The sequence below is a fragment of the Trachurus japonicus genome, chromosome 22, assembly GCF_045865225.1.
Source record: "Trachurus japonicus isolate A0001 chromosome 22, Traja_1.0".
Classification (NCBI taxonomy): domain Eukaryota; kingdom Metazoa; phylum Chordata; class Actinopteri; order Carangiformes; family Carangidae; genus Trachurus; species Trachurus japonicus.
Genome location: NC_140928.1, coordinates 2455187 through 2481256, shown reverse-complemented (window position 1 = coordinate 2481256; position 26070 = coordinate 2455187). Strand labels below are relative to the sequence as shown.

General features: G+C 39.7%; 1 protein-coding gene across 1 annotated transcript in view; it reads left to right on the top strand.

The window, feature by feature from the left end:
• The window catches only part of sptbn5 (spectrin, beta, non-erythrocytic 5), a 95271-nt gene that overhangs the window by 3761 nt on the left and 65440 nt on the right, over positions 1–26070 (top strand). Inside the window, exons 3-15 of the mRNA XM_085767980.1 lie at positions 6534–6701; positions 7301–7417; positions 7607–7761; positions 8571–8799; positions 13639–13725; positions 14996–15103; positions 15185–15269; positions 16001–16134; positions 22344–22564; positions 22667–22805; positions 23533–23667; positions 23775–23863; positions 24701–24854. Coding sequence (XP_085624106.1) covers positions 6534–6701; positions 7301–7417; positions 7607–7761; positions 8571–8799; positions 13639–13725; positions 14996–15103; positions 15185–15269; positions 16001–16134; positions 22344–22564; positions 22667–22805; positions 23533–23667; positions 23775–23863; positions 24701–24854 — 1821 coding nt within the window. The remainder of the gene's footprint in view (positions 1–6533; positions 6702–7300; positions 7418–7606; positions 7762–8570; positions 8800–13638; positions 13726–14995; positions 15104–15184; positions 15270–16000; positions 16135–22343; positions 22565–22666; positions 22806–23532; positions 23668–23774; positions 23864–24700; positions 24855–26070) is intronic.

Sequence of the window (26070 nt, the reverse complement as noted above, 5' to 3'; positions counted from 1 at the left end):
CAGATCCTCCTGTCGGGTGTGTCACACGGCCGAGAGCTTTTTCTTTTTCTTATGTTGCTGTAATGATGTCAGTGTTATTCTGCTCTGCTCTGTCTGATAAGCTGCTCTGACCTTAGAGACACACACACACACACACACACACACACACACACACACACACACACACACACACACACACTTTATCAATCATCATTATCGTCACTCCTGAAGACTGAGTGTTTTCAGATCCATGTGGTGACTCTGACTGGAGGAGCTCCACTCCCAGGTGTCTCTATATATATATGGGGCTTTTTTGCCTTAACTAGGAGCTAAACACCACCCCAAATATGTATATATGAAATATGCGCTATTTTGCATACATTTCCATAACAGAAATCAGGAAAAATGGATAAAGCTACTTTCAAAATTCTTGTTTTATTTTGTTGACATACGAGAGTCAGAAGTTTTCACAGAGGGGATTTTGGATTTCTCTTTTTATCACTCTGTAAATGAGAAAATACTGCAGCCCTAAAAAAACAAGTTTCGCCAGGTTTTTAAGAATAAAATGCTGTATAAATCTAAACTGTGAATGATATATCAACTGGTTGCTGATACAGAGAAAATGACATTTTTTGGTGCCTACATCATTGTTGCTTTACAATGATAGGCTACCTGGCATGACATGAAGTCAGACTACAGGCATAATTTGGGAGAAATCTACCGACAAAAGAGACAAAATGAAGCAAAAAAACCACATTAATGTTGATTTTCTACCATTTCTTTCAACTTTTCTGAAATAATAGGCTACATGTTAAGGAAGAAAAATAGGCCAAAATGTCAAGTGAAGGAAAAAACTGTGTTTTTGCCTGTTAGTGTCTCGCCTTAATTATAGAAGCCTCGTAATAATGAAGCACGGTGGCTGTAAATCATCTCAGCTCTTCCTCCACTGAAAATAATACAGAAACATTGTAGAGTAAAGAAACAAAACTAAACTAAACTAAAGAAGCATGTGCGCTGGTGGTTGAACAGATTCCACTCTGGCTCTGGAGTTCATGTGTTCTTGCTCTGGTAAAGTGGATGCCAGCTGTTGGCTGAACACCCAGGCCTGCTGCTGATCTTCATTCCCAGAATTCCTCTGGGATTTCTGCAGGAGGGAGGTTGGGCGGGCAGCAGCAGGAGAAGGAGGAGGAGGAGGAGGAGGAGGAGGAGGAGAAACCACAGAGCTAGGCAACCTCAGTCTGCTGCTGTTCCTTCACCTTCTTATCCAGACCAGGACCTGCAGCTCTGAGATCATGTGTTTGGTCGTATAACTGGAAACTCAGATGTTTACATAGGAACATAGCCTACGACCATTACACACATATTCCACAGTTTGCATATTCTGATATCATTTGGACTAGCCTACTATAGCCTACTATATATGACTCTTTTAGCAATGTAGGTAAATATAAAACCTAGAGCCTATGGAATGCCTTTTTTTTTTAATTTTTTTTTAGCAAAATTAAATATATATAGATAGATAAATAAAAAAATGTATCTATCAAGAAATAAACTAAAGGACTGTCCTCCTCCGGACTTGCCCTAAACACATGCCACTATAATAATATATGATATACACTACCAGTCAAAAGTTGTGACACACCTTCTCATTCAATGGTTTTTCTTTATTTATTTTTTTATTACTTTCTACATCGTAGATTTAAACACCAAAGTGTAAAATAAAACCAAAGTTTTGTTTCCTACATAGATATGTGTTACTTCATAGTTTTAATGTCTTCAGTTTGAATCTACAATGTATAAAGTAGGTAATAAAAAACAAAGAAAAAAACATTGAATGAGAATGTGTGTCCAAACTTCTGACTGGTAGTGTAGGCTATAATAAAAAATATATTAATGCTATTGCAACGCGTCTCCCGGCCACCGGCGGCAGCACTGAGCGCAGCGGGAGAAGAAATCCCCGCGAAAAGTCTGATGCAGATCGATTGCTCTGATCTGATCCACCTGGGTCAGAAGAGACTCACCTGTGTTTGTTTGTGGATCGTCTTCTGGAAGTCCGTCGCCCTCCTGCGGATTAAATCGCGTCCTCCGTGTCTCTACGTCCACCTCAAATCACCGTTAACGGACTAAAAACACGGCAAAGTCCTTCTAAGCACCGGTGAGTCCGTGTTTTCACAGCTGTTCCCGCCATCCGGTCTCATAAAGAAACAGGAGAATCCAACATGGCGGCCTCAGGTCCCGCAGTTGGCCTTTTCGAATGAATAAATCACCTTCACTGTCATGAAAGATGATTCATTCAGTTGACTTAATCACTGTAGTTTGTAAGTTGTGTGTATATTGGCTACTTGATTATGTCAGTGTTTTTGATGGACACACTTTATAGAATAGAATAGAATAGAATAGAGAATACTTTATTCATCCCTAGCAGGGGAATTCAAATTAGTCCAGTAGCCCACACAACAATGACACAAAAAAGATGAACACAAAAATAGACATTTTAACAAGTGTTATAGTATAAAACGATTGCAGCAGGAACAAATTGGAACAAATGACCTCTTAAATCTTTCAGTTCTGCAGGTCAGGGAGATGAGCCTTTTATATTTGACAGGTTATACAGAAATGGAATTAAATCTCATCTGGTTAAAGATAGTTTTCAATTTTTTTGCAATATTTTGTCTCAGATGTGATGGCAAAATGTCAAACCAAGTGTTGTAGTCAAGACCAAGACCAACCCAGGACCACCACTGTATCCAGTCCCAGTCCTCATAATAACCATGTGTCTTAATACATTATTCCTCCTCAGTTTAAAAAGAAAAGATGATTTGATGTAAAATCTAAACCATATTTAATGTAAACAAAGTTTGTATTGAACAGAAGAACACAGCACAGAAGCTGCTGAAGTCTCCTCCCACTGTTGACATGGTGACACCAAGTTGTTACCATGGTTTAACACAAGCAGATACTTTAGTAGTCTACAACTATTGGAATTATCTAGAACTTATTGAATTAGGCCTACATCACAGAAACCAAAGTGAGTGAGTGACAGAGAGACTTTGTGGTTAAATAAAGATGTGAGCCTGCAGCTGTGGTCTTGACTGGTCTGGAGTAGTAGCTATTAGAACACTAGTAATCCTGTCGTTTCCTGTGCTATGACTTCACATTTACTGTACGAACACACGGTTTCATAAAGGAAAACAGGGTAATTAGAAATCATTCAACTCAGTGTTTTTAAAGCTAATGGTCTGATAATGGCAGAAGTCCAAAAGATATAACCACAGCTAAACCTCATGGAAACCCATTAACAGCTTCCTGCTGATACAGGCAAAAACAACTGGGAGGAAAGAAACAGAGAAACTCCAGTTACAGTAGGAGCATTTTCCAGACTTGAAACTGATCCAGCAGCTTGATGAGTATTATTAATTCATCTACAGTCAAATTATCTTTTATGTTCATTTAATTGCAATAAGTGGTAACCCTTAAATTTACAGGGTGTTAATTGCGTAATAATGTCTAGAAATAACGGTCAATTTCATAGTAATGTCTAGAAATATCGCCAAGAAATAATGATTGATTGCGTAGAAACAGCCCAGAAATAACGGTCAATTGCACGAAGACTTGGTGGAGAAAAATTCTGGCCTTTCCCAAAAAATTCAAAGCATGAAAAACATGGCTATTTCTTGACATTATCATGTAATTAACAGCCTGTAAATTAAAGGGTTACCAAATAAGTTAAACACAGGGCTGTGAAAAATGAAGGTTTTGATTTCCTACAGTCCAAAACCATGTCTCTTAAAGTTTTGTGTCCTCACAGATGTTTTATTTTTAATAGTATACAGTTATTTTTTACATCATGGATTAAAGACAGATGAGCAGTACAACAGGAAAACAGGAAAAGTTCTTGCCTTTCCCAAAAAATTCAAAGCATGAAAAACATGTGTAATCTTTTGCCTTAATGAAAAAATGACATTACTCTGAAATTGAGCTTTGTTACTAGGCTATTTCTTGACATTACTACTCAATTAATAGTTATTTCTTGGCTATTTCTTGACATTATCACGTAATTAAGGGCCTGTAAATTAAAGGGTTACCCAATAAGTTAAACACAGGGCTGTGAAAAATGAAGGTTTTGATTTCCTACAGTCCTTGGAGCCACAGATGTTTTGTTTTTAAGAGTATACAGTTATTTTTACATCATGGATAAAGACAGATGAGCAGTACAACAGGAAAACAGCAGTAGGGGCGGTGGCGGCGGGAGGGAAATGGACAAGTGGGCGATGTTCAGAGTTAAGTATGAGTGAGAGTGTTGACTCTTGAGTTAAGAAGAAGAGCGTAAGTGTCTTTGTGGACATGGAAGTAACTCCTCAGGTGTGGTACAGACATGTCAGACCCTCCCTCCTCCCCACCGCTTTGCTGAGATTGTTCTCGTCCAGAGCCGTAAATCATTTTTAGAACAAACACTTGTGTGTCTAAAGTTAGGACGGAGCGACCTGCAGATAACCAGGATGTCCTGGTTACGCAAAACAAACACTCTTCAGTTGGTTTGGAGGGGAAACAGCACTCCACTCCTGGGATGATTAAAATGTAGTTTGACTTTCAGTAGTGAACTTCCTGTCAGTCACAGAGCTGCTCAACACGTGCTCACTCACGTGGAAAAGAAAACTTTATGGTGCTGTCATCATCACGTCTTTATTCTGTACTTTAAGTTCTGACTATAAACTCCTATTAAAACCTGCAGAAGTTCAGCAGTAAAACATCTATGTGATGATTCTGCTGCTCGTTAACTCTGATGATGAAGCAGCGAGGTCAGAGGTCGTCAGATGATTCATGGGAGATTTTTGTGAATGAAATGAATGAATGATGATAATTTTGCTCTTTTACAACCTTGTTTCGTGCCAATTTGAAGTATTAAAACATTCACAGTGGACCTGAACTGATGATGTAGTCATGATCAAACTTTTCAATAATTTGTCATCGTGCCTTTGTTTGTCTTTTATAATATCAAACAGGAAATATATATTTGCTTTTAGAAATGCGTTTAGGACTGAGAAGGTGTTTCATCTTGGGTTTTATAGTATAAACCTTTTGTAGGAGCCAATATTGCTTTTGTTTCTTTATTACGTAATTGTGTAGAAACGTTGATGAGTGTGATTGTTTTCTTTTCTTTTACTTATTCTGTGTGGTGGTTTGGAACAAAAGGAATAAATTTAGGTGCTCAGATATTTTTTGTCTTCATCACTGATCACTGACCATATTTGGAGAAATTATTAGATTATAATGGGTGTGTATTGCACAGAATGTTCGTGTCAGAGTGGGTGACATCATCGGTCAGAGTGGGAGAGAGCCCAAAAGAATTCCAGATTTTTTCACTTTCCACACTCCTCCTGGACACAATTTACACTCTACACACATGATTTTTTCAAAAATTTGTAGACAAACTTGTTCTGTCTCTCACAATGTGCTCAAAATATCAGAGAGACTTACAGAATTTGAATTATCAGCCTCTAAGTGCGGCCACATCTGTCTCTGCTCCTCATTGACTCCAGTACAAAGATTTTCTGAGAGAAGCAGAATGGACCCCTGTTTTAAACTCGCAAGTGTCTCCAAAATATTTACTGTAGAAACACCAAATCGTACCAAATCGTTCAGGAAGTCCTTACAGGGATAATGGTCTGTGTTTTTTTCTGATAGGAGTTACTGTTTTGTCACAGTAAGTCCAAATGTGAGACCAGTGCAGAGGCAGAAAATCGCTCTTTTTCTCCACATTTCTGTCTGCCTCAGCCTGGGGGGCCCCTATCGTCGTTGGCAACCACCTCAAGTTGCCGTGGTAACCTCTGAGCCTCAGGCCAGAGCTCGTTAACTTTATAAACAATCCACCTGGAGCTCGTTAACATGTTTATAAACACACACACATTAAATCAGACTGACTGCTTGCTGAAAAACTGTCCCTGAAGTTTCTCTTGAAAGAAACCTCTCTCCTCCTCCTTTTCTTTCTTCCTCCTCTTCCTCCTTTCTCCTCCTCCTCCTTTTCTCTCTTCCTCCTCTTGCTCCTCTCTTCCTCCTCCTTCTCTCTCCTCCTCCTTTTCTCTCTTCCTCCTCCTTTCTCCTCCTCCTTTTATCTCTTCCTTCTCTCTTCCTCCTCCTTTTCTCTCTTCCTCATCTCTCCTCCTTTTCTCTCTTCGTCCTCCTCCTCTCTCCTTCTCCTCCTTTCCTCCTCCTCTCTCCTCCTCCACCTTTTCTCTCTTTGTCCTCGTTCTCTCCTCCTCTCTCTTCCTCCTCTTGCTCCTCTCTTCCTCCTCCTTTTCTCTCTTTGTCCTCCTCCTACTTCTCTCTCCTCCTCCTCCTCCTCTCTTTTCCTCCTCCTTTTCAGTCTCCTCCTCCCTCCTCCTTTTCTCTATCATCCTCTTCCTCCTCCTCATCTCTCCTCCTCCCCTTTTTCTCTCTTCATCCTCCTCCTCCTGAAAGAAAGACACCTCCTCCATCTTTGTATTATTATTACTGTATTGATGCTAACCACCGTGTTGTTCCTTGTTGCCGTGGTGTTTGTTGCCATGGTGCAGGAGCGCGTGGAGCTGAGCGACGTCTACACGGAGCTGCAGAGCGGCGTGGCGTTGATCCGGCTGCTGGAGCTCATCGCCAAGCAGGAGCTTCCTCGGCCGAGCCGCCGCAAGCTCCGAGTCCACTGTCTGGAGAACAACGGCATCGCCATCAACTTCCTCAAGACCAAGGTAACTGACCGCCACTCACCTGCTCAGGTATCGAACCTGCTCCCCCGTTGACCTCTGACCTCTGACAGGGTATCCGCGGGGTCTTTGAAAAGTATTAAAAGGTGATAAAATCAATTTTGGGAAAATTAAGACCCTTAAAAAGTATTAAAAAGTCTTTTCACGACTTTATAAAGTCTTAAATTTTCAAGGTATTTTTTCTGAATTAGCTGTCCAAGAGTTTGAGTCCTAAAAAAATTGTAAAAGTGTGTGAACTTATTAATTTTATTAAAAAACAAAGATGAACCGGTACATAAAAAAGAAAAGAAGATTGTTGTTTTTGTTTTTAGAGTGGAGCAATGTTATTTTTGTTTTGTTTTTTGATAAACTTTGCCTTTGATTTATTATCCCAGCCTATTTTTAATTCTGTTGTATCATAGTCTAGAGTCTTTATCACAAACTAAAACTGTTCAGTTAAAAGTGTCACTGATGTAAATGGTTACAGCTTGAAGTGGCGGTGAGGTATTAAAAAATATTGAGAAGGTCTTGAAAAAGTCTTAAAAAGGTTTTAGAATTAACTTTTAGATTCCTGTATAAACCCTGTCTGATCTGTTTCCCGTCAGATTCGGGTCGACCTGATTGGTCCAGAGAACGTGGTGGACGGCGACCGGACGCTGATCCTGGGTCTGCTCTGGATCATCATCCTCAGGTTCCAGATCGGACCCATCAACCTGGACGAGGTGACGACCGAGGACTCGAACCTGCGATCACAACAATCTGGTCGTTGTTGTTGTTGGAGGGAAAATATTAAAGTTGTGTTTTTGTCTTTTTCCTTCTTGTTTTATTTTTCCTCTCCATCTTCTCCTCCTCCTCGTCCTTCTCTCTCTCCTTCTTTTCCTCCTCCCCTTTCTCTCCCCCCCCTCCCCCAGGTGGATGGCGGTAGCGTCGCTCACCGTTCGGCTAAAGAAGCTCTACTGATCTGGTGTCAGAGGAAGACGGCCGGTTACGGCGGCGTGGACGTGCAGGACTTCTCCAAGAGCTGGAGAGACGGCCTCGCCTTCAACGCCCTCATCCACGCCCACCGGTGACACACACACACACACACACACACACACTGGACTGTGTGTTTGAGCTGAGATCCATATAGGGATAGTTCTACATTTTGTCAAATTGGTCCATTGCCATAATCCCTATAGTCGTAGCAGTAGGTTTGTCGGTGCAAGCTGTTTTTAGAACGGCGGAGCAGAGCCGTGAGCTGCTCAGAGCTACGCTACGGAGGCTCATTATGGGATTTCTTGCTTTCCCTCATCAAACTCATCAAATACACAATCCAACAACTCCACAACGCTCTGGTGGACAAGTTGTGAGCTGCACATTCACCACGCTATGAGATAATAACACAACGTTACCACACAGAGTTGTTTTAGAGGTAAATTCATGCAAAACCGCTGATGCACGTTGCCTTCAGGGACAGTTTTTCATCATCAGTCTCTGTATTTCCCTCTAAAACAACTCTGTCTGGTAACGTTGTGTTATTATCTCATAGCGTGGTGAATGTGCAGGTCACAACTTGTCCACCAGAGCGTTGTGTATTTGATGAGTTTGATGAGGGAAAGCAAGAAATCCCATAATGAGCCTCCATAGCGTAGCTCTGAGCAGCTCACGGCTCTGCTCCGCCGTTCTAAAAACAGCTTGCACCGACAATTAAAGGTAACGAACCTACTGCTATGACTATAGGGATTATGGCAATGGGCCAATTTGACAAAATGTTGAACTATTCCTTTAAGGGGCCAAATGTCTTTCTTTCTTTCTTTCTTTTTATTAGGAAGTCATGGCCATAACACACACACACATCACTCTCCTCTAACCTCCGTCTCTCTCTCTTCGTCCCAGGCCCGACCTGTTTGACTACCGGCGTTTCCATGCCGACGACCCGGGCCGTAACCTGGAGCACGCCTTCACGCTGGCGGAGCGGCAGTTTGGCATCATGCAGCTGCTGGAGGTGGAGGACATGGTCGTCCCTCACCCCGACGAGAAGTCCATCATGACCTACGTGTCCCTGTACTACCACTACTTCTCCAAGATGAAGCAGGGCCAGACCATCCAGAAGAGGCTCGCCAAGGTCAGAGAGAAAGAAAATGAGTTTTAATTATAATAATAATAACTTTATTTATAAAACACCTTTAAAAACACAAGTTTACAAAGTGCTTCACAAAACAACATAGAAGAGACGAGTCAGAAACGCCATAAAACCATAAGAGATGGAGCGATACAGCAACAGAACCCAACGACAAACTGAATTTAAATGATTTAACTGAATGTTAATTAGATACATAAAATAAAATAAATAAAAGGTGGGCTATGCATGATAAAAACTAATAAAATTAGATACAAAAAGATAAGAAAGATGGGATAAAAGAGTTAAAACAGAAGAAGGTATAAACAAGTAAAACAAAGAGTGTAAGAGTGAAACTGTGAGAGAAAATAGATAATGATGATAAAAAAAAAGAGGATGAGATCACATAAAAACAAGTCAAGGCGTTTTGGACCCGTTTGTTGATTTTATAAACCATTTTTATCAAAATAATCAACATATTGATATTTAAATTTAACAGCCAATAACTCAAAAAGATTTATATACACAGTATATATACACTTAAAACTGAAATCCAAATATTTCTTTCTCAGTTTATTTTTGTCCTAAAATATCAGAAAATTGTTAAAATGAATTTAATTTCCTAAAAGCTTTAGATGTTGCATTCGAGTTCCTTGGAAAAGAAGGAAGAAAATGAGTGTTGGACTCTTACTCAGCCTTTTGTCGACTTTATAAACCATTTGTTACCAAAATAATAGGTATACACAGCCAGGATTAATTACCAAATTGCAACCAACTGTTGATGCACCCAATTTTTTTTATAGATATATAGCTATATATACACTTTAAACTCTCTAGATTTAAATGTTGCATTCAAGTTCCCATTCAAAATTCACCCACATATCCAGTTTACAATCTGATGTATCATCACAAGCAAACTTGACTTCTTCATTTTCATTTGATTTACCCGTTTATTTGTAAAAGGACTCATAATTTGTCGTAAATATGACAGATTTAGCTCAGGAGCTAATTTCCATCCGTAGTCCCATGGTCCATAAATAGAATTACAGTAAGAACAAAAACAAAACAAATGACAAGCATAGTACAAATACATTACAACACACAGTGGTTGCATCAGTAGCTATAAACATGACAGAAACAATCATTTATAAAAAGACCAATATCAGGTTAACTGACTCAGTGTGACAGGTTTAATGTTCTACCTCCGCTACAGCTGGTTGGATAAGTTGTGTTTTTCCACTGGTAGTGAAGTAATAAACAGCTGCAGACGGTGAATTCTGCCTTCAGTCATAAAACTGAGTCTTCAGTCTCTAGACTGTGGACTGCAGCTCCCTCTGCAGGCGGCTGCTGGTACTGCAGCACCAGACTGTTTCAGCTTTATCCAGAGAAGAGGAGGAAGAGTTTCCTGCTCTAATCCATCAGCCCCCCTCCCACTACGCTACCTGTCAATCACTGTAGATTACGGCTGGATTAGGTCCAGGGGAGGTGTAGAGCTGCAACACACAGACCAACAGCAACACTATCACACCGGGGGAACTTAATAATAATAATAATACATTTTATTTATAAAGCGCTTTTCAAGAACGAAAGAAACATGACCCGAGAAACACAGAACAGCATTAAACATCAAAAACATTAAAACAATTAAGAATAAAACAGGCAATATTAAACATTAAAAGCATTTAAAATGTTAACACTAGTAGAGCAGAAAAGCTCCTTCAATAGTTTTTATATTTATATATTTATATTATAGGTGTTGAGGAAAAATCAACAGTGAACTTCCACCACTCAGTCTTTAAGTTTGTTAATTTATCAAAGCAGCACGTAGCCTAACATAAGATATGATAAGCTCACCTCATAGTTTAATTATAGGCTAATCATGATGCTTTTAGTCATTTTTAGAGCTGCAACTAACAATTATTTTCATTATCAATTAATCTGTCGATTATTTAAACAATTAATTGATTAGTTGTTTGGTCAATAAAACATCAACCAGTGTTTCTCAAACCACCAGACATCGTCCTCAAATGTCTTGTTTTGTCCACAAACCAAAGAGAGACTCAGTTTGTTGTCATAAAGGAACAAAGAAACCAGAAATATTCACATTGAAGAAGCTGAAATCAGAGAATCTGGACTTTTTTTCTTCTCAAACTGATTATTAGATTATCAGAATAGTTGAATAATCGATTATTGTTTGATTAATCGATATGAATTGTTGCAGCTCTAGTCATTTTAGTTGTTGTGCAGCCTGTTGTTCTCCTCTCTGCACTGTGCAGCTCTGTGTGGGCGGAGCTAAACACGAGGAGATAATCAGATCAGATCACACACACACACACACACACACACACACACACTCAGTCACACACACACTCAGAGCGGCGGTGAGGGAGGCAGCATCAGATCGTGGAGCAGTCGTTCATTCATTCAGACACCTTCACCTGGACCTCAGCACAGAGCAGCAGCAGGAGGATTTTTACTCTTTAGCTTCAGAGGTTCAACAGTTCAGCTCCTGTTGCCGTGGGCGACACGGTGACACAGAGTCCAGAACAGGTTTAATGTTGTCGGTTGTTGTCGTGGTGTTGGCTTCACGTTCATTCACAGGTTTGAATGACGTGATCAGAGTTGAGTTTTCTAGTGAGTCTCGTTGTGTCTGCTGCTAGAGATGGATTCATGTCACGTTTTGCATGTAGCCAAATATATCCAGCTCTGGAAGAAATGAAGAGACCACTCCTAAAATGATCAGTTTCTCTGGTTTTACTATTCATAGCTATGTGTTTGAGTAAAATTAAATTAATTTTTTTTGTTTTATTCTATCAACTACTTAAATTTGAATAAAAATATTGTCATTTAGAGCTTTTATTGGCTAAAAATGACTAAACTAGTCTAAATAACAGAAATATCAAGTCTTTTCAGACCTTGAATAATAATAATAATAATGCAAAGTAAACATGTTCATATTTATTCCTAAACAACACAGCAAGAATATTTTAACTCAGGAAGAGTTTATAAATCAGTTTTTGTGGGATAATGTCGATGTTTAATCCCAGCAGTGGTTTGTATAATCTTCCTATAAAACCAGATGTGGTTCAGGTGATGACCTCACAGTGTCTCATTAAGGAGAATGAGTTGTGTTTGTGTTGGTGTTTAAAAAAGAAAAGAAAAGAATGAGTCATACATGTAGAGATGCTTTTGTGAAAGTGCTGTCTTATTTTTTTCCAGAGCTGTATATACTACAATTAAATAATTAACTAATTGCCTGGACTGGTTAAAAACACAAAAAAACAGCAGTTAGAAAGTTGTTGTAGCTGTTGACGTCTTAAAAAGCAGATGTGAGACCAGATGTTGTGATGTAAAATGTAGATTAAGACTTGATATAGTTTAGGGAACCAGGAAGTCCAGTGTTGTGTTCCACCTGCGGTCACATGTTGTCGGTGCGTCCAGGTGTTTTCTGTCGGGATGAGGACAGATGTGCAGCAGCAGCAGCAGCAACAGCAGCAGCAGCAGCAGCACATCTGGGTAACACGGTGCATCATGCACCTTTAACGTCTGCTGCGTTTAGACTTTTCTATGCACCTGAGCCCTGTAGGTAAAGTAGCTGCAGGCTGCAGGCTCAGGTGTGTTGAGGTGTCAGCATGTCGGTGGGAGGGAGTCTGAGTGGTCAGTGGGTGAAGAGGGAGTTCAGGAGAGAACCGCCCTCCACCGCCCAACACAAGGTTTGTTCTCTGTCTTTTCATTTAGTGCTCGTTAAATAATGTTATATTAATAGATAGATATCTAGATTGCCTTTATTGTCAATGAAAGAATTCAACAAAATCCAACCATGTACCATACAACATGTCATATAAGACAAGATACTGTAAATATAAAACATGAAACACATGAAAACATATCACATGAGACAAGATAAGTTTAAAAACATATAAAAACATAAAGCACATGAAAGGATATTGCACATTGATGGCGAGGGGATTGCACAACCCATTGTTGCCTATCTAAAAAAATGAATATATAGAGTCTATGACGTGATGCAACCCAGTGTCAAATAGTGTAACTGGTATTTTTTCATAAGAATCTGAATAAATAGTAAATAAATAAATCTGGACTCAAATGTGGAAATTCACTTTATTGACAAAAAATACATAATTAGTCATAGATTATTTAGAAGAAAAGCTTTTTGTCTTTAGGATACGTCCTGCTCAGTGTTGCTAAAATGCATTAAAATATAGAAATACAACAACAACAAAAATGTAATTAAATGTTTTCAATAAATTCACTTAAATCCACTGTAGGTGGATCAAATATATTTCTCATTTCCATCTGGGACCATGAAGAGATGTAGAGAAGCTCTGAGCTGAACAAGATAGAAGCCATTTGGATTTGTTTTTATATTAATTAATGCTACTTTAGTTTAAATGTTAAGAAGACTCATCTCCAAAGCTCAGGTTTTGTTTTGTTTTATCCTTTTACAAAGAATTTTATAAAATAACACATGAACATGGGGTGTTTTCTGTTATAATAATACAAAGAAATAAATAATTTACCAAGTAGATCTTATTATATAAAGAAAAAAACTCAAACAAAAGATGGCGTTTCAGGGAAATATACATTTTCCAGACGTCTTCACATTGATGTAGCTGAAGCCTCCTTGACAAAATGATTCTTTCCATCACAAATAAAAGCTCAGACATTTATTCTGTGTAACGTTAGAATAACTAACAAACCAATCTGTATGAAGAGCTGCATCCGTCTGGTGTCAAAGTGTAAACTCGTATAAAAGCTTGTGAGTCGGCCGAGTGAAGCAGGACTGTGTCTCTGTGTGTGTGTGTGTGTGTGTGTGTGTCTCAGATTGTGGGTCTGCTGATGGAGCTCGGCGCCATGAAGGTCCAGTATGAGAGGATGGTCTCAGATCTGCTGCACTGGATCAAAACCAAGGTGAGGAGACCACCAAGACAGAATTACACTCGTAATCACTCGGTTCGTTTAAAAAAACCAATTCTGGTCTCAACTGGACAAAAGCTGGACGACTAAAGTTCATGTGAAGGCGTTAGTCCGACTGATACCGGACCAAATCCAACTAAAACACTGTGAACTGTAGTTGAGAACTCTTAGTTATTTAGACCAGAACATTTACAGAACTTGTTCAAGCTGGAGGAAGAGGATAAAACAGACTGAAGCTTGAGTTTAAACACACATTTGCAAGGCTAAGAATGTGAGAATATATCTAAGAATATGAAGCAGCTTATTTCTAGTGCAATGTCACCTCAACAGAGATTTATTTATTATATGCTTATATTTTCTTTTGTATATGTTAAGATGGGGGGGGGTTTGGGTTTATTCTTGTAGTTTTTAATTTTTGTAATTCTGGTAATATTTAACTTTGTACGTTGTTCTGCTATAATATTCTTCACCTTTGTACACTGGAGCGCTGTGACGAAAGAATTTCCCGCAAGGGATTAATAAAATCTATTCTATTCTATTCTATTCTATTCTATTCTATTTTATTCTAAGCTTAAAACAAATGTGTATTTCTGTTGCAGGTGTAAAACTATGGCATTCACAAAGCAAGGAACTGAAAAGTTGTACAAGTATATCTCAGTTTAAGAAAATGTTTGAAGAAGAAAGAATAAGCGCCTACAAAAAAGTAGAAGGAGAAAGAGAAAAAGAAGGGAAAAAAGAAAAGATAGACAGACGAGCGTCGTGTCCACTGCTATTTTACTTGTTTGTTTATTTGTTTCATCATCTATCAGTTTTTGAAATACAGTAGTGTACAATATTGGTGTTGATATTGAGCCAATGCAATTATAACTACAGAAAGGGGCAGGTACTATACGTTTTTCTTCATCCTGCTCCTTTTCATTTATGGTGACTATGTGTACTACATCATGTAAATATCAAGTTAAGTTAAGATTCCTTTATTTTTCCCGCAGTGGGGACATTTGCATTTGTGCAGCAGCAAATAGCAACAGTATAAAAAGAGAAACAGAATGAGACAAGAGGAATATAAACATCACACAACAATAAGTTATAAAAAACGGTAAAAAAGTGCAGTATGTGCAAATGTAGAAATATGTGTGAAACTGTGTGAAATATGTAAACCATGAATGGAATAAATTGAAATGAAATGATATCCAGTTATTTACTAGGTTACAGAACAGTCAAAGAGAAAAGAGATGATCTAAACTGTGGTCTGTCCCGTGTGCAGGTGCTGCAGCTGAACGACAGACGCTTCCCCAACTCTGTGAGGGAGATGCAGACGCTGATGGCTGCGTTCAAGACCTACAGGACGGTGGAGAAGCCTCCCAAGTACCAGGTGACAATAACACACACACACCTGGTCTGGTCCAGACCTCTGATCCATCCCATAATGTCTAATGTCTCTGTCTCTCTGCAGGAGCGCGGGGCGATCGAGGCTCACCTGTTCAACCTGAAGACTCAGCTGGCAGCGAACAACCAGAGAGCTTATAATCCTCCAGAAGGTACAACTCACTGGCACCTCTCTACTCTGTTGCTTCTTTTATTCTCAATTAGTCACTTAAAGGAATAGTTCACCAAAAAATGAAATTAATTTTGGCCGGTTCCTAGTCCAACCAAAACTTTATATGAGAGTTATAATAGGGCCAGACGCAAAAACATCCATAAAACTACACAACAACCATTTAATATTCCTCCACACTGCTCGTCCACTGCAATCCAAGTGTCCTGAAGGGAGATAGTCCAGAGTTGACTGGAAACTACCTCATTTAGGACATTTTTACAGCCTCAACAGTCCTGGATTGGCAGGAAAATTCAATACAGGACTGTTTAGGCTGTAAAAATGTCCTAAATGACGTTGTATCTCCCTTCAGGACACTTGGATTGCAGTGGACGAGCAGTGTGGAGGAATATTAAATGGTTTTTGTGTAGTTTTATGGACGTTTTTGTGTCAGGCTGCTGTTTTGTTTCCCTTTTTCACTCTGAAACTGTAGAAAACTAAAATAATACACTGATATTGATGAAAATATTGGAAAAAAAAGAGTGTTTCATGTTTAACTTTATGTCTTTAGGAGATCATTTCATCTTCCACTTGATGAACTGTTTAACACATTAACACACATTTGGACTCACTATTATTCTATATTGTGTTATCAGAGAGAAACAGAGAGTGTAATATTAGTCTTTATCCCTTCAGGTTTCATGTAATGTTGCTTTTCTTTTCCTGTGTGTGAAGGTAAAACGCTGAGCGACATAGAGAAGAGTTGGGTTTTGCTGGAGCGAGCTGAACACGAGCGTGAAGGAGCGCTGCAGGAGGCGCTGCTGCGTCTGGAGAACCTGGAGCAGCTCGCACAGAAGTTCTGCAGGAAGGTAAAACACTCAGCTCACCTGTCCTGTCCTGTCCTGAGAGAGGCCTTTACATTTGGGTTATTATGTTTCCATAGAACCAGTGTTGAAAGTGTGTTTCCTTAGCCTTCTATATAGTGTTCTGTATCCAAATTCTCTGTGCATATCATTTCCCTCTTTGCATAGGGAAGAGGAAACCCTCTTTATAATATTTTCTTTGCAGCCATACCCCAGACTCCATTGTATATTTTTCTTTTCTTTTCTTTTCTTTTTTTAAAATCTTTATTTAACCAGGCAGAATCAATTAAGAACAAGTTCTTATTTACAATGATGGCCTGACACGAGGCATAAGCTTCTTGAGGGGAGGGGGGAGGGGGGAGGGGCGAGGGGGGCTGTGAAGGAGAAAAGATCTATAGGTTAAAAGACAATAGCAAATATGCACAACTATACAAACATTCAGCAAAAACAAGAACATAAAAAAGTTAATAACAAGGATTTTTCAAGCATAAAAAGAATGAATTCTTGTATTAATGTGGGTTGTGATATCATCATGAATTCATTAATCATCTGTAGAACGGCTGTAGGATGGCTGCCGTGAAGTGAGTGTGTGTGTTACAAGCTGCAGTCTGATGGTTCAACTATCTGTATACTAAGGTCGCTGGGACGCATGTTTTCCACACTAAACTTTGATGGTGCTAATCAGCTACTTGTGCTCATCCTAAGGATACAAAGATAACGAGCCTTTAGCACCAAACCATCGAGTTGTCTGGACTTCAGGCCTCTCTTTACTTCGGGTGGAAAAGCTGCCAGCTTCACAATGGGCGACGAGCCAATTTCTCTCCAAAGCATCATGGACAAGATGCAACAAATGATGCGCAACATGACTGCACACATAGACACTAAAATTGATCCACTTGGTGCAAGTTTGACAAAGATTGAAAGCTCACTCCATATGCTTGGAGAGCAAGTCAACGAGCTTGAGCAGAGAGTCAGCTCTAACGAAGACAACATAACAGACCTGGTCAGACGTGTAAAAACGCTTGAAAAGGAAAACACCGACCTGAAAGCATGGGCTGAAGATGCCGAGAACCGGAGCAGGCGCTCGAACCTACGCTTCATCGGCATTCCCGAAAGGGCCGAGGGGAATGATATCCTGGGCTTCATGAGACATCTTGTGGTGCAGCTCCTCGGTGAAGCGAATTTCTCCACTCCTCCTGTGATCGAGCGCTGCCATCGCACGGCCGTCAGGGACAACCTCAGAGCCAAGGGATCAAGACCAATCCTGGTAAAGTTCCACTACTTCCAGGACAAGTTGAAGATTTTGAAACTTTCCCGGGAGAAGAAGGAGCCTCTCCAATACAAAGGAACTCGAGTCTACATCTACCCGGACTTCTCCGCCGGCTTAGTCCAGAGACGTCGGGGGTTCAATACGGCAAAAAAGAAGCTACGTGATCAGGATATCAAATATGCTCTGATCTTTCCCTGCACTCTGAAAGTTGTCCACGCTGGTAAGACACTTTTCTTTCGTACTCCTGAGGAAGCAGAGACATTCCTTGATGAACTCTCACCCATTGACTCCTCCATTGACTCTGATATGACAGCCTAGTGTCAGTAATCACAGCTAACGTTAGCATCTAAACTTTAGCAACCTTCTTTCTCTCTCTCTCTCTCCCTCTTCTACTTCTTTTTCTTCTCTTTTTTGCTTTGGACTGAATGTCGTTGGCCTCCTCTATTGTTGCCACTGCACCGTTGGGCTGACACTGAACTATTAGTTGTTGTTTTGCTTTTCTTTTCCTTACAAACTTGCAGCTGTAGCTGTTATGGTAGTGCTGCTCAACAACTGTTTGCCGTAAAACGTGCCGCAAATGCAGTAAAACCATAGTAAACTGAGCTGTGCGGTAAAGTGGCAAATGTGTCGCAAAATGCAGTAGAACGACTTATGACGGACACCTCCGTTAAGACTGGGAAGGGTAGATCCCATATTGATGGTTGACCCCCTACAAATAAATGAACTAAGTTATTAAATACATAGAATGTTGAAGTTAATAAATTGGCATAAATTAGAAGTACATGAAGTTTACCTCTCTATTTTATGTGTGCATTTAAGTGGGAATGGGTCTGTGTGAGTGTGTATGTAGATACTATATGAGCGTGAATATATGTGTGTAAATGTATGCATGTGTACATGGGTATGTGCAGGTGTGTATGTATAGTATATACATTTACCCCCCCCCCCCCCCCCCCCCCTCTTACTACTTATTTTTGTTATTATTTATTCATTTTCCCTATTAGACATTGACCTTTCATTTTCATTTTAATTTGCTCACTCAATGAACTATGCAGACTGAGCTGTATACTCATCTTTTTTATACTTAATCTCCTTTTCTTTTCCCATCAATGATGCAGCCTGATTTTATGTGTTCTCTGTGTCCATTGTGTGTGAGTGTGTGCATGTGTGTGTGTGTGTGTGTGTGTGTGTGTAGCTCACCTTCTGATTCTCCTATCCTCCGCCCCTGCTTGTTATTTACCACAACATATGATGATGCTTTGTGTGCCTTTTTGTTAATATACAGTGAGACTATTTACTTTGTTATCTTTGGTCAATGAATTCTGTTAAAGGTATGAATGTCATTCATTTGAACATTAGGAGCTTGTGGCCTAAAATTGATCTACTGAAAGCCTGGCTCGCCTATAATAAACCTCATGTAATTACGCTTTCTGAAACTTGGTTGAACAATAATATTTCTGATAATGAAGTTAAACTTGATAATTATGTTCTATATAGAAAAGACAGAGGCTCAAGAGGAGGGGGTCTCTTGACGTATGTCTCCTCAAACTTGGCTTCAGAACCAGTCTCACCAACGGTGAATCCTCTGCACTTTGAATGCCTCTTTGTTAAAATAACATTACATGAGAACAAACGGCTGATTATAGGTAACATCTATAAACCTCCTAATGCTCCGGCTGAAACTACCAAAGGTATTCTGACCACAATCAATTCTTTAGATTGCACTAGTGAAAAAATTATACTGGGTGATTTTAACTCAAATTGGTTAGATCGTTCCTCTTACAATGATCGTAATCTTTTTAATGGCATAAACCTAACACAATTGATCACTGAACCAACGAGAGTTGGTCCCAGTTCTTCCTCCTTGCTTGACTGGATCTTAGTTTCCCATCCTGACAGAATCTCACACTCTGGGGTATTACCTGACTCCTTCAGTGACCATTCAATTGTCTTCTGCGTCTGGAAAATCAAAATGCCCCATCTTCCTCCCAAATTTATCAAAGTTCGAAAAGCTAATAATATTAACCCTGAACTCTTTATCCACGATATTTTAAGTATAAATTGGGAGAGATTTCAATTAATACCATTTGTTGAAGACGCTTGGAACTTTCTATATACAGAATTCGTTGAGGTTATCAATAAACATGCACCCTGGACAATAATTAAAGTCAAGGGTCGACATCTGCCGTGGATAAAAGGAGATCTCATACAGTTGTTTAAACAAAGAGACAAGGCATGGAAAAAACACCGTACAACAAAGGATCCTGCTGACTGGAGCACTTACAAGGAGCTGAGGAATAAATGTAAAACACATACTAGAAATTCTAAAGCAAATTATTATAAAGTCTGTTTAGCCACTGATTTTAAGAACCCAAAACAATTTTGGAGGAGAATAAATAGCATAACTAATAAATCCACAGGAAATCCCACTACGCATTTTAGAATAAACAATGAAAGTGTCAGCGAACCACTATCAATTGCAGAGGCATTTAGCCAGCATTTTTCTACCATTGGTAGTTCTGGCCCTCACTCCTACTCTGAATCTTTCCCAACTCCGAGTAGGTGTGGTAGTTCCTTCTCTTTTGGAACAATCACACCAACTGATGTCCAACGTGTTATTGATAATCCTAACTCTGGATGCAGTGCTGGTCCAGATGGTCTGGAGATTAAGTTTTTCCAATTGGCCTCTCACATTTTGTCATTTCCTCTGTCTGATCTATTTAATTTATCTTTAGCAACTTGCAAAGTTCCTTCATCCTGGAAATGTGCCAGGGTAACCCCTATTCATAAAGGGGGTGACACTACAGATGTCAATAATTACAGGCCAATCTCAATTATCAATTCCATAACAAAAATATTTGAAAAATTGATTTTTAATGAATTATCCTCATATCTTAATGACCATAACTTACTATCTCCTCATCAATCTGGTTTTCGACCACATTTTTCGACCACCACTGCACTCCTAAAAGTTACCAGTGATATTTCATCAGCATTTGATAACAATATGCATACAGGCGCTATATTTATTGACCTTACTAAAGCATTTGATATGGTTGATCATTATCTTCTTTTGGACAAATTGTATTCTGTTGGTCTTTCTCCTGTTTCTTTATTATTTTTCAACTCTTTCCTTCATCATAGAAGTCAATGTGTCTCTTTCCAAGGTTGCCAGTCTGGTTTTAAGATCATTGATAAAGGCGTGCCGCAAGGCTCATCCCTGGGTCCTTTACTATTCTCAATCTTTATCAATGATCTTCCACAAACTTGTTCTCATTGCCAAATTCATTTATATGCAGACGACACAGTAATATACTCGTCTAGCTCTGATATTTCGCAAATCCAGCATTCATTACAATCTGACTTTATTTCAGTCCAAAATTGGTTTTCTTCAAACAAATTACAACTGAATAAGAAAAAATCATACACCATGTTGTTTTGCACTCGACCCAATTCTTTAACTGCAAGTACTAACTGGTGTATTAGTTTCATTGATGGAACAGCACTAGTAAAAACTGAAGAATTCAAATATCTGGGTCTTTGGCTTGACTCACAGTTATCCTTTAAATGCCACATTGACTCAGTTTCCAAGAAAATCTATTTTCAGCTGAAATCCCTCTATCGGTCTATTGAATGCTTTTCCTTTCAAGTTCGTAAAAGAATCATAACACAACTGATACTCCCAATAATTGACTATGGTGATGTCATCTATCAGAACACCTCAGAAACAAATCTTCGTCCTCTTACTGTCTTGTATAATAGTTTATGTAGATTTATTCTCAGGTGTCCTTATATGACCCATCACTGTCATATGTACCAGTCCTTGAACTGGCTGGCCCCCAAGTCCAGAAGGCATAAGCACTGGTTATTATTTATTTTCAAGTGCAACTACTTCAATTTCCCTCTATATTTGAAACAATATTTGATTCCCTTCAGTTCACAATATAACCTTAGGCATACTGGTCAACTTTTCTTTTTTACCCCTAGAATCAATAAAGAATCTGGTCGACGTGCATTCAAATACAAAGCCCCTGCTGACTGGAATAATCTCCCTGGTTCAATTAGGTCCATATCCTCTCTACATCTTTTTAAATCAGCTTTGTTTACCTACCTTCAAACACCCTGCTCCTGTCTGTGATGTAAGGCCCCTTTGACATGAAGTGTAACTAATCAAATCAACTACTGTATTTATTTTATTTCATCTATTTATTTTTATTTTTTACTGGAGTGTTGTATGGGGGGATTCAGGATCGATAGAGCATTGTAGTGTGTGAGTGTGTGTGAATGGGCGTCTGTGTCTTTATATTGTTTCATGTGTCTGTTCTCTTTTTTGTTTGTTTGTTTGTTGTTTGTTCTGCTTACTTTCTTTGTATATTATAATGTACTAAGTATGTTTGTATTTCCGTTGACAACATGGACCCCCTCGAAAATGAGATGGCACATCTCAAGGGGCTATCCTGTAAAATAAAGTATAAAAGTATAAACTAAATCTTCAATGTATATTTTGTGTTTTGTATACATCATTTCCCTTATTTCTTAGGGGAAGGGAACCCCTTATATATTTTTTTCCCTTTGGAAACAGAGAAAATGTGTCTTTTTGACAGAATGAGTTATTTTTGCTGTCTTATTTTTTTCCACATCAACCTGTGTCCATTCTAATACTTGCAATGCCAATGAATATCTATAGACTTTGTATTGTTTTACTATGGATTCCTTATGACCTCTTGTCACCCACCTGTGTTCTTCAGTATCCACTCTTATCTTGGAAAACCGTATGAAGAACACCTGAAAACAACTGCTCTAATTCACTGACCTCACGAAGAGCCAAACGCTCGAAACATTGTCCTTGTCCTTTTATCATTTAATCCTCTAATAAATTATTGAACATTTTGGGACAATACAGTGTGGTGAGTTTAATGTTTCTATCTGTGTTGTTGTCTGCCAGGCGGCTCTGAGGGAGGGCTACCTGGAGGACACGGTGCGTCTGGTCCGTAGACAGGACGTCCGCGGTCTGTCCAGCGTGGAGGAGGCGCAGGCGGCCGGGCGCCGTCTGGAGGCGCTGGCCACCGACGCTCTGGCCCGAGAGCCGCGCTTCAGCGCCCTGAGGGACATGGCCCAGAGCATCCAGAGAGGAAACTACCACAGCAAGGAGCAGATCAGCAGGAGGTGGAACTACTCAAACTACTAGAATAAAAATAGATTCATTTTTTCATGTTTAGAGACAGAATCATTTGAATATGTTTGTGTGTGTGTGTGTGTGTGTGTTAGGGAGGAGAGCATCAGTCAGCGCTGGAAGGAGCTGCTCCAACAGCTGCAGGAGCAGAGGGGGCTGCTGGGAAATGTAGTCGAAACTCTCAGCGTCCTGCGAGACATCGAGCTCGTCTCCCTGGATCTTAAAGAGCTGCAGGTTAGTACAGTAACAGGTGTGATTAGAGCTGATTATCATCAGTCAACAAACTAATTATTCATAAACCTGCAGATCTTTATAATGCACTGATCTTGTGGACTTTAAAACTGCTTAAATATGTTTTGTAAAAGGATAGTTCGTTAACTGTAAACATCTTAATAATGTACAAAATAAAGGGGAAAATTCAAATTTCAGCCTAAAAGAGGTTTTACCTGAAAAAAAATACACAGTTCCATTGTTCACTATAATATAATTTTTTCCAGCCCCACAAAGTGCAGGAAAAACACAGTTTTTATTTGGACCTAACCAACTCACGTATCCCTCCGCCCAGGGTTAGCGCCCTCCGATCAGCAGTTGGTTAGGTCCAAATAAAAACTGTGTTTTTCCTGCACTTTGAAGGGCTGGAAAAAATTATATTATAGCGAACAATGGAACTGTGTATTTTTTTTTCAGGTAAAACCTCTTTTAGGCCGTTTCTTTGGGTCTGTTCACAACACTGTATGTTGTAAATCTCTAGGCAGGGCTATTATGGGCTGGCGTTGCTAACGGGAGGAGTGCAGAGAGTCTTCTACTGCAATTAAAGTACTTAGGGGCTATTTGGAGATCATACAACCCCACTTTAAAAAAATGCTACTATCCCTTTAACTTAACTAAACTCATTAAACTAAACTAAATTAAACTAACTAAACTAACCTAACCCCCCCTCCCCTCCCCTCCTTCTCTCCAGGCCCAGGCCGGCTCCTCTGAGCTGGGGAAGCAGCTGGCCGAGGCCGAGTCTCTGCTCCAGAAGCAGGATCTCCTGGAGGCTCAGATCTCAGCTCACGGTGAAACCATCACGGCCATCAGCAGCGCCGCTCTGAGGGTAAAACACTGATAATGTGTCTGTTACTGCTGTTGTTGGAGGAGGAGGAGGTCAATTGGTCAAAGGTCAAAGGTCATGCTCATCTCTTCTGTCTGCCTGTGTTTCAGGGGAAAGGCCGAGACGGTCAGCAGATCCAGAGCAGAGTGAGAGCTCTGGACACTCAGTACAAGTCTCTGGTGTCGCTCAGCAGCAGCAGGTTTCCTTCTCTTCTCACCTTTTAACATCCACTCGTTTTTATTTGCATTCCGCAGCAATATCAAATTAAAAATGCCTCATGGAAACAGTTAAAGGGATAGTTCAATATTTTGTTAAATTGGCCATTGCCATAATTCCTATAGTCATAGCAGTAGGTTCGTTACCTTTAATTGTCGGTGCAAGCTATTTTTAGAACGGCGGAGCAGAGCGGTGAGCTGCTCAGAGCTACGCTACGGAGGCTCATTATGGGATTTCTTGGTTTCCCTCATCAAACTCATCAAATACACAATCCAACAACTCCACAACGCTCTGGTGGACAAGTTGTGAGCTGCACATTCACCACGCTATGAGATAATAACACAACGTTACCACACAGAGTTGTTTTAGAGGGAAATGCAGAGACTGTTGATGAAAAACTGTCCCTGAAGGCAACACGCATCAGTGGTTTTGCATGAATTTCCCTCTAAAACAGCATATATCATATCATATATCATATACTATGAATATATAAGTACAAGTACACAAATATGAAATGAATCTAGGTATATATCAGCATGCACCAATGAGATGAACAGGAATGTAAAAAGAAAAAAAAAAAAAAAGAGTCAACATTTCTTTTAAGAATATAAGTTGTGGAAAACGCAACGCTTAATTTTGTATATGAGGAAAATGTAACAGCAATTTTAGACAGAAAAAACCTCAAATGGCTTAATTCATAAGGAACTCAAGAAGGAAATGGCGAAGGAGGGATATTGCCAATTGATCAATCCGGGCAGAGGCTCCTATTGGTATTTGATTTTGTGATTCAGGGCAAAACATAACATGTTTGCTCTTTTAGGCGGAAGCAGCTGGAGGCTCAGCTCAGGCTGTTTGAGTTCTTCTACGACTGTGAGGAGATGGAGGCCTGGCTGTACGAGCGCTGGCTCAGGCTGCAGACGGCCGGACTGGGACGAGACCTCAACCACATCCAGCTGGCTCAACACAAACACAAGGTGAGAGGACCAGATCAACCAGGCTGTGAAGAGCTGAGATAAAACTATGACAAATTAGCAGCAGCTGACGAGGGGCCAACACATAACAAATAGAGAGATCTCACAAATGCACAATACATATAAAGATAATCCAAATCTAACTTAAATCCCCAGTATGTAACTTATTTGTCTTTATATTAGCAAAAATCCAACATGTCTTTCATAAATCCATATTTCACTGAAGGTGAATCACAGCTGCTACAAAGTAAAGCTTTCTGGTTCCTTAGAATGAGTTGTTACAAGTCGTTACAAATACATAAGTGGGCGACGCACCGAACCGAGGCGGCCATGTTGCATCGTGACCGTAGGTAACCACGGAAACGGCCTGTTAAAACTGTCACCACTGTGTAGTGTGAGGAAGGACGGAGGCACTGGTGTTGCATTCAGGTGCAGTCAGGCAGACGGCCGTCGGCAAACCAACCGGATGTCATTTTACTCCACCAGAGAAAGACGGTAAAACAATACCACATCACCATGACGACATGTTGTCAGGCCTGTATTGTTTTGCCTCGTGCTGGTGGACCACTTGTTTACATAGAGGCTTGTTTATCCTGTTACATGCAGCGTCTGTTGTCTGTCTGACGTCTGCCCCATTTCACCTGAATGCAACATCAAGAATACATTCAGATATGCAACCGCAACGCTAGATGGGGGGAATTCCTACACATTATACCTTTAACACTATAAATATGCAGAATTCAGTGTTAATAAATCCTTCCTTCTAGGGCCCGACCGATTTATCGGCGAGCCGATTAAATCGGCCGATTATAGCCCGTTTGAGAATAATCGGTAATCGGCCAAAACTCGCCGATTGTCGCCGATATTTTCAGGAATAAAATGCAGGGAATAAAACTTGGTTTTACTTTGAAAAAAAGTATCACGTGTCATGACTTCCTGTATTTGGCCCTTCAAAATAAAAGCCCATATTGATTTTGACTTCATTTTGACAAGACAGGGCTTCAAATGTTTGTTTTTTTTCATGCAACCAATCGACCAATGAAATTTTAGTCGGCTAATGATTTTTTGGTCGACCAGGCAGCCCTAATTTATATATTATATAATATATATAGATATATTATTATAGTAATACAATTTTAAAACTTAATAAAAAAAAAAAAATAATCGGCCGATTAATCGGTTATCGGGTTTTTTTCCCCCTAATAATCGTAATCGGCAT